A 15977-nucleotide genomic window follows, 5' to 3' on the forward strand; every position below is an offset into this window, starting at 1 on the left:
AAATTCTAGCAGCCTTTAGGTGAATTTTAGTTAATAAAAATAAATTAGGTTTTGAATTTCTAAACCCTAGGGTTTCCACCATTTAGCCGCACCTTAGGGACCTATTATTATTTTTCTTTTCATATTTTTCAGCAACAAAAACCAAGCAGCCACCCTTCCATATTTTTTCCCCATCAACCGTGCATCCCATTAGCCAATTCACAAAAAGCCGTGGCCCCCCCATTTATCAAAGAACCTAATAAACCAAAAAGAAAACCTAGCGGCAGCACCATAGATTATTTTCCTTCCTTTGCCGTGCATTCTATAATTATTCACCCTAATTCATTCCAGCGACATGCATTCATATTTTAATAATTCATTCAGCCGCAAGGCTTGACCATTCTCTCCTAATTCAACCTAAGCCGCAGCCTTCACAAACAAAAACTCAACAACCGTAGCCACCATCTATTCTATTCCATTTTTCCTCCCTAAGCCGCAAGAATTCTCTCCCAAAACCTAACAGCCGCAGCCACAATACCCTTTTCTCCCTTCAAGCCGTGCATTCACCACACCAATTCCAGCCACAATCCACCATTGCCGCAACCATCTCCACCCTCCCAGCCACCTTCCACACCTTTACACACCATCCACCAACCTTGCCGCACACCTTTACCACCCTAAACCCATTTCCAAACCAGAAAAACATCCAAAACACACCATAAACCTCTCTGCCGCAGCAAGGAAGGGAGAAGGAGGAGCTTGGACGCGCAGAAATTCAAGTGGATTCGTTGTGCGTTTTAGGTGTAATCCATCCTTTGTTCGTTATATTTAAATTCAATTTTATCTCTCTTTCTATGAACATGAGAGGCTAAATTCCTAATTAGCTAGGGGGTGATTCGAAACCATGTTTATGCTTGCAATATGAATTGATTACTTTTGGTTGGAATTTCATGAATGGTGAATTCAATTTGTTTAACTGCTTGATCGATAACTTATTTATGTATGTTGATTGAGAGTGCACGCTTAATTTTCATGCATGAATATGACGCTAGAATATTAGTGAATTTCACCTAATAGTTATGAACTTATATTCACAAGTAGTGGAGGTTGCTTATAAACAATCGCGTTAAATGAATTCTTGGCACTAGTTTCATGCTCATCATAGTAACGAATGCCTCGTCAACACTTATAGTTTTCATGATGCTTAATGATCTTTGATTGTATCTTTATTGTGCTTTTCACGTAAAGGACTTTTGGAGAATGTTTTGAATTGCGTTGCGCTAACCCATCCAATTCATTAACTTAAGGAAAACTTGACGGTTAATTTAAGCGGACCTAATTAACCCGGGGTGTTGAGTTTCATAATTCATCGAAAGACCAACTGAAAATCAAATTGTATGCAAGTGTGACATGTGTGGAGAAGAACCTTCTAGCTAGCATTCATCCATATTTTCATCACATTCATATTTACATTCTGCCTTTAAATTACAATCTGTGTATTTAGTTTAATTTCGTCAAAACCTCAATCCCCCTTTACCTTAGTGTCTAATTTAGTTAGAAAGTGTCTTAGTTTGTGTTTATAAGTGTTTTGTATTCTTTGAGTCTTTTGATTTGTTTTAGTGTTTTATTGTTTAGTTTTGCATTCTTTGAGTCTAGTTTAGTGTTTTAACGTTTGTTTTACATTTTTGAGTCAGTTTCCAAGTGATTTAGTAATCCCTCCTAATCCCCAGTCTAGAACGATCCCTACTTGCATCTTTACTACAATTGTCACAAGAGGGTTTTAATTTGTGTGCTTAATTAGTTCGCATCAATTTTTTGTCCATCACTGGACTTCTGAGGTACCAATATTCGAATCAGCCTCACTCTGACCTTGGAAAATCATGGTCCCACATTTAACATAATAAAAAAAAGTAACAAAAATTTGAGTACTAAGTCTTAAACTAATTACTAACTATTTCTTAAACTGAATACTTTTGAAGCTAAACACGGGTACTACACTATTTCTTAATCCAAACACTAACTATATCTGAAAACTGAACACGGATACTATCACTCTTTCTTAAACTGAACCCTGGTACAAACTGTTTTATAAACTAAACACTGACTATTTCTTAAATTGATTATTTATGAATTGAATACATGTACTATTTCTGAAACTGAACACGGGTTGGTGTGCGCCTTGCATGCACTTTTGGTTGGGTTTTCTTTCCCCTTTCTTTTGTCCTTATCACTAAATAAAGTTATTAGATGTCATTTATTTAAAATTCGACGTTTTGAAAGTCCCAGAAAACGCATGTGAAAATGACAAAAGAAAGGGTTTCAAAATTCAGAGGTTCTCACATGCGTTTCCTAGGACTTTCTCAGGGTCTATAGATCACTCTAGTCCATCAATAGATGCGCCTTCGTATGCATGACAAAGTAGGTATATAGATCAAGATTTAGGTAAGCTAAGCGTATAACTTAGTGCACCAATTATTGAAACGCGTATAATGATGAGAGCAACTATCATAGGGTGTTATTGTCATGTGATAGTTAAAAAGATGTTAGGGCATCTTCATATTAATACGTAAAGTCATGTCATGAAAATATATTCCTTGAACACCTTCAATCTTATAACTGAATTATTCAACCATAAAGTTCTGCCGAGTGACGAAAGCAGCATAAAAAACGTTTCTTATGTATATAAGCCTTAATATTGCATGTGTTTTTTAGTACTTCTAGAAAAGCAAAACAAGTACAAGTTAAGATGCAGTATTGTTGGACTTGAAATTCTAGAGAGGTTGGTCCATGCAGGATTGTAAATAAAGGGCATACACACATATAAATACATGAAAACCTTTAAGGGAAGGAATCCTCATTTTTCTATAAAAATAAAGATTAGTTGTAGGGTCCACACCATATCAATTTTAACGATCCGTACTATTTATTTTTCAGGTTGCACCTCATAGATCATACTTGTAAAATATTAGCCAAATTAGAAATGTTTAAGACATCTAATTAAGTTCAAAGAAATTAACGAATACTTTGTTATATAAGAAACAATGAAATTTTATCTTGATAAGTAAATAGGAAAATGGCTTTGGATTGAATTGAATTTTTGCAAGGATGATCTATGAATCGAGACTTACAAAATAAACAGTTCGGATCGTTAAAGTTCGATGTGGAATGGGCCCCACACCTAATCCCTATTTTTTTTTTAAATAGGAATCTCCTTGCATAAAGGGCCTGATACTTTTGTCTTAGTTCATTAGTCTTTCCAGATGCAATTATGCTTAATGATTATCAAGTGAATCTGATCTCTCATGACCACGCTCATTTAGTATATTTGATCATTCGGAGCATGTATGTTAAGCACATGTACAAATAATCAAAGATTTTAGTATCCGAAGAATCAATGCGAGTTCGATCTGTTGAAAAAGTAGATCAAGAAAGATACTCGTAACCTCAAAACAAGGAAGGGATTATTGGAGGAAACTGGAATATTTGAAGTTCGACATATAATAATTGTAGGCCATTCTCAATTGACATGTTTTTTTTTTATTTTTATTTTTTATATATATATATATAAATATAATAATATATTTATATTAAATGGTATTGGAAAAATAAATTGGTATTGAACTTGCATCTTACCACATGTACAATACGCCATAATGTGGTGTTTTATCACAAAACCTCCGTGCAATTAGAAGTAGATCAACTGCACAATATAATTCATGAACATTTGTTTTATTTTTATTTTTAATTTTTTTTCATTTCTCCTACGTTTCTAACAAAAAAAAAAGAAAAAAAAAAAGGAACTTTAATGAAAAGCTCCTAGTATTGTTCACTTTAACGAAAAACCATATTTTTACACTAAAAAATCAATTTTGGTACTATTTACTTTACCCTTTATTTTGTCCTTATCGTTAAAACTCAAAGTTTTCAAGCCATTTTCATTAGTTTTCCTAAAAAAAATGATAACGCTTGCATTCATTTTTTAGGGAACTTGCATAACGTAACTTAACCATAAAAATTTTATAATCAGAATCGTTCAATATCTTATTCTCCATTTTAAGATTCTCCTTACAAAAAATCATTTGAATTAGTGATCGTTTAGTCATCCAAATGTATCAAATAAATTAACTGTTCATCATAAATATGTTACTTGATGTGGAATTTTTTAGGTCGACGGGCCGAGGGCCCACTCCAACAACACCGATATTGTCCCCACTTTACCACCTGACCAATCCTCAGGTGTGGGGTTTTATCACAAAAGGCCTCGATGTTAGTTAGAGTGGGGTAATTATATATAAATGGGTCTTTGCCCTTTCCTCTGTCCGATGTGGGACATAATGGTGTTCCAACACTTACCCACACGTGATACCCCATTTATGAGTCACACGTGAAATTTCACACATCGACAACCACGTGGAGCCATGTCGGGACTTACCCAATCGCACAGGGCCAATGGGGATCCACCCAATCACATGGCATCTTTGGCCTACATGGAGCCCATATCGAGACTCACCAATCACACGGGGCCAATGGGGACCCACACAATCACATGGTAGTACAGGCCCGTGCCCTAGCTCTAATACCATGTGGAATTTTTTAGGTCGATGGGCCGAGGGCCCACTCCAACAACACTGATATTGTCCCCACTTTACCACCTACACAATCCTCAGGTGTGGGGTTTTATCACAAAATGCCTCGATATTAGTTAGAGTGGGGTAATTATATATAAATGGGTCTTTCCCCTTTCCTCTGTCCGATGTGGGACAAAATGGGGTTCCAACACTTGATACATACACTGTTAATTTATTTGATACATTTGGATGACTAAACGATCATTGATTTGAATTTTTTTTGTAAACATGAACTTCAAATGAAAATTAAGATACTGAATGGTTCCGATTATGAAATTTTTAAGTTGGAGGTTATTTGTAAGTGAGAGAATGAGCTCAAGTCCCAAAAATAAAAAGTAAAAATGAAATCTCCGGTGCATGCAAACCAAAGTGAAAAATTCAGAATAGTTTGGATTCACAAGTTTTATTTTTCGCAGCATTTTCTCTCCATCGATCTTTAGATATAAAGAAAGGACAATATTTGCGTCTCCATGGAAAATGCATATATCATACCCCTTGCAAATAAGCAATGAAATATTTTTACTGCATAAATTTGATAATCAGAATCATTTAATTTCTTAATGTTCATTTGAAAATCATTCATACAAAAAATCACTCGCATCGGAGATTACTTAGTCATCCAAATGTATCAAGTAATTAGATAGTTCATCATGAATATGTTATTTGGTACTTATACCGTCGATTTGATTCATACAATTGAACGTATAAACAATATCCGATTTAAGTGATTAATAAACTAAATAGTTCTAATAATGTAATTTATACATTAAAAATATGTCATTTGTAAGGGATGAGTTATGTGCATTCCCTATGAGGGAAAACAAGTATTAAGAAGAACTAAAAGAAATAATATTTGCGTCCTACTCTTTTGGAACCCTCCTCGTTGCACCCTTTTCATTTAAAAAATGTTTCTTATAGTCAGCTCTTAAATCATCATTTCAAGATCATCTATGAAAAAATCCAAATAAAGTGGTGATAGTTTAGTCATCCTTATGTATCAAACAAATAGATGGTTTGGTAGTAACATTGTCATGGTGAATGGTACATTTAGTTTATATCAAAACCATTTATTTGTTTTTCTTGATTTTCTTGATTTTTCTTGTTTTTCTTAATTTTTCATAGACATTATCTTGGAATAATGATTTAGGAGATGAACGAATATGATTATATCATGTTTATGAAAAATTCGTTAAATAAAAAGGGTGAATGAGAAGGTTGGATCACAGGTGGGATTCAAGTATCATTCAACTAGAAATAAAAGGGCCTATTGATTTATGATATAGTTACAAAGGACCATAATCTCTAGCTGTAAAGTAATTTATAAGAAGGCGCATTTTTACATGCTTTGGAAATAGCCATGCTACATATTATGTGATAACACTTACATTTTGCGACAAATCAATCCATACACAATCACAATAGCCATTATAAGGGAATGGTCCATATGAGGAACCACTTCTAAAGTTAAGACATCATCCCCCAGAACTACTCCAGATGATGATAGCTTCTGCTTTGCCTGCACAAGCCCACCAAGAAATATGTTAAAATTATTAAAAGATAAATGATAAATATGTATATATGGTCGATCCTTATAAGTTACATATAATTAGATAGTATAATTAAAGACCCAAGGCTCACCTCTGCAACAATATGTCCATCAATGTTTACTATTCTATATCCCACAGTACCACTCTTCCCTGCCACTATCCAATACTTGTCACACTACTGTAATTTGACAAGTTGTGGTTCCCATGAGCATTCTACTATAACTTTTCACTTGAAACCCAGGCTTCTCCTTGTTTCTATTAGAAGGGCTACTGGTTCTGTAGCCATCCCATTGCTCAAAAGCTTTTAATTTCTGCAAAATCAAAGAAGCGCACAACCATAAATATACTCAAATTCACAATTAGACAACGTAACCATATTTTTTTTTTTATATATTATATTTACCTTTTTACATATAGTATAGAGAACTTTGCCTTGGAGATCCATGAGATGGACTTCGTTGCTACACTTTTTGTCGTAGTTGTCGACTCGATAAACAATGTTGCCACTGGAATTGTAAACAGTGCAACCATTTGTATGACATACAAGTGATTTCATCCAAATGGTATAAGTTTCTCTCTTTGATGAACTATTAGTGTAGGAAGATAGAGAGAGAACTTGGGGAGCTGGAGGACACACGTTAGCCATATAGATGAAGGAAATCAAACTATTAGAACCTCGGTGGTAACTAGAAATGTGTCCAAAAGAGCTTATTTATATAGGTTACAGAAGTTGTAAGCTAAGTAACCAATTTATTAAAAAAGTATATGAAGTTTATGGATTATGTATTTATTTATCCAAGTATCATTGGATTAATTTAGTATTCGTCAATTTTGTGCTTGCTCTATTATGGAGGAGCACTTTCCATTTCCTTAGTCGTTGATCAGTAGGGGGGACAGGGAGCAATATATTAATGGTCCAAGATCAACGGGTCAGCTAGGATATGTTAATTAGAATATATAATAAAATCAAGCACGTTTAATTCGCGCAAGAACTGATAGAATAATACATATGCAGCAGTCTTCTTCTTTTTGAAATATAAAAAATAAAATTGGCAGTTCTTTATTGAGTTGTAGCCATTTGAGAAGATGAAGAGAAAAACTACGGTGGTGACTCCCCACCATATCATTTGTAGTGTCATTCTCATAAAAGTATAAGCGCCATTATTTTGGGTTCTACATCACCTCACACTTGTTTCACCAACATGTGAGATCTGCCATATAAAACAGTCCTATCAATATATTTCTCGGCGACAAAGGACAAATTGAATGGAAGTAGTACGTAATTAAACTATTAGATAGTGTCATTTAGTATTATGGTATAGTGATATTCTTCTTCATTTGTAAGTGAGATGATTTAGGTTCGAGTCTCACCAAAGACAGATTTGAACCACATTATTGCTCACTCATTGTAAGGCTAGTCCACCCCTTCTCTTTTAGTATAAATAATATTACTTGTTCAAAAAATAAAAATAAAAACTATTGAGAGTGATCATGTCATCTAAATATGTAGAGATATGCATGAACCATTTCTGCCTCCTGTGTGCTTATGTACATATCTATGCTCAATAAGCTTCATTTATTATATTATCAATTTGGTCATCAATTTAAACCCAATTAAATTTATAAGAATCTAACTCATGCTTTTTGTGTAAATATATAATCATTTTCGTTTACTTGCTAGCTAGGCTATTATTTTCTTCATCATTAAATGTATAAAGAGTCCAAGCACATGCTTTTGGTGTACATATATAATTATTTTCGTTTCCTTGCTATATGTACTTTTAAAGATTATCATCTTATAGTTTGAACTGGTATACTGGTTTGAACTCTTTATATTTGTTTTATACTACACCGGCCATATTGCATTTGTTTTAAAATTATGACAATATTAGAAGACAAATAATCAATATGTAAAGTTGAATGCTCTTAACTTCTTAAGATACATGTGTAAAGTGTACTCTCGCGTTGCTGTGGGGTTTGGAACATTGTTGAAAATGTAGAAAATCTAGAAAATGTGTCAAATTGTAGTGTTTATGTATGCAGGTGTTCTTTACAATCATGTGTAAGGAATAGAAGTGAGCAAAATTGGGAATGTTGATGTGCCATAGTTAGGGAGTGCTATTTACAGTCATATATTACATGACAAAAATTGTAGAGTTGGTACGCTGTCCTCGGGGTTGCTTTTGAAAAGCTATGGCCCAATCTTAACGAGAGTTTTATGCTTACAACTATACAAAGTACAAAAAATGAAGTTTTGTTCCACTAAAGAGACCCAAATTCGTAACTACATTAAGGGCGACTCCTTTGTTTTGTACATCACCGTTGAACTAAAAATTAAAAAAAATTAAAAAAATAAAAAAAGGAAATTAAAAATAGAATTTGATTACTCATGAATGAAATCACCTCAAAATTGCATATGAATCACCATATAACTTCAGGTGCTTGCATCTTAGTATTTGTATTCCACCCATCTAAATGCAATTGCCTATTCTTTCCCATAATTTCAATCCCATCATCATTGAATATACACTTAACATGTATTAATTCAACGTCTAACAAACGATTACCACATGATAAAATGATTATACGAAAGAATCTCTCCCCTAAAGCGCCCCCAACAGCCTCACCCCGAGCCATCCCTTTCCGATCTAACCCCTTGCATACCCCTAAAACTTAAAACCGTATCCATCATTGTTGGATATATGCTTCATATGTATTCAACGTTTAACAAACGATTACCATGTGATAAAATGACTATACGAAAGAGTCTCTCCCCTAAAGTGCCCCCTTTCCCGAGCCATCCCTTTCCAACCTCACCCCTTGCAGACCCCTATGTACCATTGGTTCAACAAATTAGCACTAACTACACTTGGTGCAGAAGATATTTAAACTATGTTCTCCGCGGACAGTTGAACTTAAAGGGCATGCAAGTGAATAATGCATAGCAACATATAATAGGATCAAAACGAACCGTAAAAGATAAAAGCAAGCTAACTATTCTCCATGATGAAAAACTAAACACGACTGGATTTAGAAGTGGTTGCATGAATGCAGTCAAACGTTTCCTGGCACTGTCTGTGGAAGCACTCAAGGTTCCAAAGCTTGAACGTCCCCATTGATCCGGGGCACACCCAGCCTCCCTATTACCAAATGTTCCATAAGATTCTGAATTCCAATTCAACTTCATCAAGAGAGAACTTAAGAGATTGGCAAGAAACTACAGCTTTATACGAAATGGGTTGAAAATTATAATAGAATGGTCAAAGAAAACACATTAATTTATGTCTTTGAGGGAAATCAAATTACCCAACGAAAAGTTGTTGGAAATCAAAGGCTTAACCTCGTATTGGAAATCAAAGTAGAAATATGTAAAAGAGTGGTGACATACCTGTGGAGCTCTTGAGCATGGGCTCCGATTTTTCGCAAAACAATGAAAAATAAAATAAAAAACCCGTTGGAAAGTTTTCCAATAATATCAACAATTTCCATGATATTTAAAATGTAGCACAAACTTTTGGAAAGTTTTCCAATAATATCAACAATTTTTATGATATTAAAAAGTTGTGCACTGCATTTGAATAATCAGTGGGCAACATAATTGATTCTTCGTGACTTGATGTATTTGATCCTATAACATATAATTTAATAGGAGTGAAGAAAGGAAACTAAATCTCTATGTTCACAAAATATTATAGGAGGTAAATTAAATATATAACTTGAAAAACCCCAATAAAAAGGGATCTTTACGAGGAATATTAATTCAATTAAACAAGTGCAACAATGGGAAGAAAAGTACTGGGAAAATCACTCAAAGCAGCAATACCTGTAATTTCTTACGAGATTACTTTTAGTTTCAGCAATGAAAATTCAATGTAAATTAAGCGCATAAATTATAATTACAATGTGTACCCTGTTAGTTTACAATTTCAAATTGTTTGACTGCCATCGACATATTTTCATCAATGAGACATAGGATTTAAATTTCAAAACAAGTTTTAACATTGAAAAGAGAAATATTATGACACAACAATAAATAAAATTTAATATCACTTAGATATCCTCCTATATCTGCAATGACAATCTAATCCGAGCATTTGTACTATGTCTGTCTTTATTCAAGATTATATGCCAATAACCATAGTCATAAGAAGGTGTCTTGGAAATAAAATGGATCTTATGATTAGTTAACTAAATTATTAAGACTACAAATCATCAAATTAAATCCAACGGCTACAATTATTTAACACTTCATAATTTTCCTGATTATCAAATGTCATAACAGGAAATTTCAATAGACTTTATCCCAAAAATCCATAACAAAATTAAGGTTACAATACGTGGAAGGACTAGAGTGAATTGTGGACACAATCGGCAGAAGAAGCAAATTTTCTCCTCCAAATTCTCTCCTCCTCCATTACCTTAGCCTCCCAATTTCCAGCTTTTCTACCTTTCAAAAACAAGGATCTATTTTCTCTTTTTTCGCTCCCGTAGGCTCTCATTGTGCTTCTTGCCCATTTCCATTCTCTTAGGCCCCCAATTCCATTCTATCTTTTTTTACACATTTCAGAAGCCCTTTCTCATTAGAGACAAAATGGTATGCATCCCCTTCTCTTTCTTTCTTTTTTTTTTTTTTTTTTTTCTCAACAATTTATGATGATTTATACTGATCATAGGTTCAACAACGATGATTAATTTCTTATTATTTCAACCAAAGGCATCATGTTTGTATTAAACTTTGTGATAATGCTGTGACTCTAATTTGTTTGTTTCTTCATTTTTATTCATATTAGCTTACGATAGCATGTCATGCTTACAATCTCAACCTCACATTCAAACAAATAAGAGAACATTTCACAATGCTAACATCCCGTGAAACGCTTCTTATGTGATGCAATTACAAAACTTTCATTGGTTGCTTTTGGAAATCACATAAGTAAACAAAAATGAAAGGAAAAAAATTCTTACTCAGATTCATATATAGTAATATTTTTTTGAGCAACAGATACATAATGACGCGCCAATTAATTAGAGGTTGTAACTAATAATTTAGCTTTTATATATTATGGCATGGGATCCCGCAGGCCAATGCAGCTTCTGGAATGGCTGTGCACGATGACTGCAAGTTGAGGTTCTTGGAGCTCAAAGCAAAAAGGAGCTATCGCTTTATTCTGTACAAGATTGAGCAACAACAAATTGTGATTGATAAGCTCGGGGAACCTAATGAGAGTTATGAGGATTTCACCGCCAGTTTTCCTGCTGATGAGTGTCGCTATGCTGTCTATGACTTCGATTTCACTACTGAAGAGAACTGCCAGAAAAGCAAGATTTTCTTCATTGCATGGTAATTAACTTCACACAAAAACTGCATCCATTCTCATTTTCTCTTACGATACAATTGGAAATTGAACCTGCCATGGTCACATATGTTATGCCTATCCTTAGCTTAACGATCTTTCTTGGCTCTCATTGAGTGTCGCTATGTGAGGCTCATTATACAAAAGTTTGTATAACGAGGGTTGTTTGTAGGTAAGGAGTAACTCATCCATACAACAGGTTATATACATTTATGTGTCTATCTATTTACCTTGTGAAAAGTGATCTTATCTTTATGGTCAATGAGATAGATAGTATCTCGTGAAGAGAGAGAGACACATAAATGTATACAATTGATGGTAGGGAAAAAAAATCGTATTTTAAAGGATGAATCCTTATTCCACCATTCTTGATTTCAAATTCACGAGCGCTTGTTTGGTCCTTAGCAGTGGATTGGATTGGATTAGATTGGATTGGATGGAGTAAATCATAAGATCAATGTATCTTGAAGTAAGAAAAGAATACCTTCAACTTGGACAAAAAAATTTCATTTATTGCTTAAAAATATCTTGATAAACAACTGAATTATCCAATCCAATCATACGCACTAAATGAGCCCTAAGTATGTACCTTCTGATGACTCTAACGCGAATATTTTTCAAGGGAAAATTTGTAATTTCTCTCCTAGTCATTTTTTCCATTTCTTTTTGCACTTTATTGAACACCTAAACAACTATACTTGTACGTGTGTTTTTGTGGCATGGATTAGGTCACCGGATACATCAAAGGTGAGGATGAAGATGGTGTATGCTAGTTCCAAGGACAGATTCAAGAGAGAATTGGACGGCATTTCATTTGAACTGCAAGCAACAGATCCAAGTGAGATGAGCTTGGACATAGTGAAAGGGCGAGCCTGCTAAAGCGACCCCCCTTTTGCTCTCTATCTCTTCCAAATCTTTTTCATGCTTTCCCTCACTGTTTCCTTTGGGGGCCACCACCATTTTATAGCCATTATACTTGGATTTTTTTTTTAAAAAAAAAAAAACATTCCATTCCAAAACCAAGTGAATCTGTGAATGTACTATGTACTCTTCTGTATAACCTCAAAGCCTTATTCGAAAAAGAAAAAAAAATATGATTTTTTGGGATTCAAAAAGCAAAGGGATTGAACTCTTAAAAAATGAATTGCCTGCAGCAGAAGCATTAGTTGATGCAGAAATGTTGCTGCTGTTGCTGCTGCTGCTGCTTTAGAATTGGTTGAATAGGGTTTTGCTTTGCTTCCATTTGTCAAGTGTTGCTCTTAGAAGATTGTTATGATCGTAGCATAATGGTCTTTGTTTTGTGCCCCTTGTTTTTTTCACTCGGGGTGATTGTGTGTAGTTTCTCTCTCTCTCTCTCTCTCTCTCTCTGTGTCTCACTCTATATATGTGTGTGTGTGTGTGTGTGTGTATATTGTCTATCCATATGTTGTTTTCCATTGTGCACTGTGTTGCTGTTATATATACTTCGTGCGAACAAAAGAAACACACAAATTAAGAGCATTGCCTCTTGAAAAAGGCCAAAAAGCCGTTGTCAGAAATATTACAAGGAGAAATCGCAAAGTCTAAGTTCAAACATAGCCTTATTTCGTCAATTATCTTATGAAACAACAAATCACAAATGAGTAGAGAAATAGAGAGGAAAGACATTATACACGGAATACGAAGTAACAAAGGATCTCGAGAAGACGGGAGACAAATAACTTGGGAATCACTCAACCAGGAACAATGGAAATCGCTCGACTTTGCTACAAATTATGACTTTGATAAAGGATAAGTCATCACCAACCATTTTAAATTTAAGGATAATACTGTTCACACACCCATTTTTACCTCTGATACACCCTTGTTAGTTATTTGCTATTGACCTTTTTCAATGCATTATATCCACGCTGAATATTGAAAGAGGTGTGTGAGAATTAAAAATGAGTGTGCGGATAACACTATCAAAACTTAAAACCCATATTTATTTCCACATACTACATCATTCTCCCGTTCTATTAAAGAGAGAAAAAAAAAAAAAAAAAAAAAAATCAAAAACAAAAACAAAAACAACTCGCCCTTAAGTTTGCATCTTTCTAGTCTTGGTTAGAACTTGGGCTTTCAACCTCCCAACAATATTCCATTGGTTGTTGCGTTCCCAAACCTTTATATTGCGATTTCTAAGATGCGGACATCTATTTACGGACCATATCTGCGGACCGAATATGGTTCGCTAGACCAAATCTGAACGATTCACAACAAATCCATCATAAACGAGCTTAGGGTGAATCCGGGTTATAAATGATCCTTCAGTTAATTATTATCGTACCCGGGATGTATTCAAAATTTCTTGGGATTTGAACTCTATTCCCGACATCAACACTTTCCTTCTTACAAAAACACTCATCTCCTTCTCCCGTGTTTGCTCAAACATCATTGTTGTCGAAAACATCCTCGTCGTTGGAAAACTTGCTTCATGTTCCAAACCGAGTATTAGTTGGTATGCGGTGGTGTTGTCTAGCCTTACATAATTTCTAGACAACAATGAAGAAAATGAGCAAGTAGGCTGTGGTGGTGTTGGTCTGTGGAGGCTGTGCAGTGCATTCCAAAGAAAGGACGTGCTTGTCGCTTCATTCGAGCTAGGGTCGGACTGCTTCCGCAATATGCATAGTGTTTTATTCGCCCAGTGAATTTTAAATTTGGTGAGTTTTGAAAATGGAACCCTAGAATTCCATCTAGTTATTTATGTTAAGTATTATAAATTAAGTTTAGTGTAAGGTTAATTATGCATGTTCTTGGATGTAATTAGGTGGAATTTTTCGATATATGTCATTTTTTTTTAACAAATTAGGGCAAGTTGTGAACTTATGAAGCTATGTCAGCGGGCTGTGTAGATGCTCGGGCGTTATCTGTTGTTTTGGTAAAGTTGCAGTTTTGAATTCTGAATTTTGTTAATTTTATGGTGGTAGAGATTGATTTTTGTATTTGAATTATTGTTAATTTTATGGTGGGAATTGAAATTGCTTAAGTAATGATGCTCTGTTAACAGCAGATGTAAAGCTATGAAGCTTTGGTGACATGTTTTTGTTAGGTTATGTACCATTGATTGTTGATGTGTGTGTATTGTTATGTGCACAGGATATGGCAGGCCAGGGTGTTGAACTAGCAACCAAAGAAGAAGAAGCGTATAGGGGAAGGGTTAATAACCTATCTCAAGCCCCTCATGTGTTAGGATTGATTACGAAGAAGTTTAATGAGGTAGAGCTTGATGCCTTTGGGGCAACCTGCTTTGGCCACCTTCAAGGTGTGGACAAATTGGTCTTCAGTGGGCAATTGGTGCATGAGTTGTCACTCCGTATAGTGGGAAAAAAAGGAGTTAAAGATGTAGAGGGGCTGACCTATTTAATAGGTTGTGAATTGACCTGGTTCACAAAGCAGGACTTCTGCCTCGTTACCAGGCTATGATGTGACGAGCCCCATGACAAAGAAGTAAAGCCATAAAGGATTAGGCTGCTGAGGGAGTATTTTCTCGGGTAAATTAGGGTTGGTAGGTGAAAGTAGCAAGGGGAGGAAAGAAAATGAGAAGGTAAAGCGAAGGCCATCCCCAAGAAAGCCAGCAGAAAAATATTTTGTAACTTAAGGAGTGCAAGAATAAGGACGACGCCTTTAATCTAGGGCTGGTATACTTTGCCGAGGTTGTATTGATAGGGGTGAAGAACAACATAATTGTGAATCTAGATTACCTCGACCTCGCAGAGGATATGGATATGTTCAACATCTTTAAATGGGGTTCCATCTCCTTTGAACAACTTCATGACAGGCCCTTGTTTGCTGCCTCAAGAAGAGGTAGAGGTAGAGTTGAGGGGGGATGGCCAGGGAGATGAGGAAGAAGAAGAAGTTAGAGGAACAAAGAGGGCACATCGGTCCAAATAGGGCTACAAAGGATTTTCGTATGCTTTTCAGGTAATATGTGATGTTTTCGTTGGTAATATTGGCTTTATCAATGTGAGTGAGTATTCATTTATTAATGAATACGTACAGGTGTGTGTATACAAAAAAATTCCCTAACTCCGAACACAATTGATGTCGGTGAGTTGAAAATGGAGTTGAATGCGTCATTCGCGCGGTTGGCCCACAAGAAGGAGATGTCAAACAGGAATTTGGTGAAGAAAGTGGAAGAGATGTCGAACGTGGTGGAGGAATTACGGAGGGTAGTGATGGAAGAACCTATGAAGGAGAATACCGAGGAAGAAGATGAAGGAAAAAAAGATGTGGAAGAAGAAGTTGAAAAGGATGGAGAAGATGAAGAAGAGGGAGAAGAAGAAAAAGATGAAAAGGCAAAATACGAGGAGACAAAAGAATAGGAAACAGTAAAGAGGAGAAAAAAGAAGACCAACTGGGTGGTCAAATTGGCGGTAAAGTACAAACAGTTGTGGAAGAATAAGACAAAACCAAAAAAAAGAAGAAGACGGTAGTGAAAATGAGGTGAT

General features: G+C 35.1%; 1 protein-coding gene and 1 pseudogene across 1 annotated transcript; one reads left to right on the forward strand and one right to left on the reverse strand.

The window, feature by feature from the left end:
* Positions 1 to 5988: 5988 nt before the first annotated feature.
* Positions 5989 to 6800, reverse strand: LOC137712083 (protein LURP-one-related 4-like; annotated as a pseudogene).
* A 3854-nt stretch (positions 6801 to 10654) lies between these two features.
* LOC137713852 (actin-depolymerizing factor 7-like) lies at positions 10655 to 12901 on the forward strand. The gene is made up of 3 exons (XM_068453205.1): positions 10655 to 10748; positions 11236 to 11495; positions 12237 to 12901. Exons 1-3 carry the CDS (start codon positions 10746 to 10748, stop codon positions 12385 to 12387), a joined length of 414 nt encoding a protein of 137 aa, XP_068309306.1. The 5' UTR covers positions 10655 to 10745; the 3' UTR covers positions 12388 to 12901.
* The last annotated feature ends 3076 nt before the right edge of the window (positions 12902 to 15977 follow it).

The sequence above is a fragment of the Pyrus communis genome, chromosome 13 (genome assembly GCF_963583255.1).
Source record: "Pyrus communis chromosome 13, drPyrComm1.1, whole genome shotgun sequence".
Classification (NCBI taxonomy): Eukaryota; Viridiplantae; Streptophyta; class Magnoliopsida; order Rosales; family Rosaceae; genus Pyrus; species Pyrus communis.

What these genes read in the sequence shown, in the direction of transcription:
- LOC137713852 (XM_068453205.1), top strand. An exon ending in AAGATTTTCTTCATTGCATG is followed by an intron (nt 11,496 to 12,236) that starts GTAATTAACTTC and finishes GGCATGGATTAG; the next exon opens with GTCACCGGATACATCAAAGG.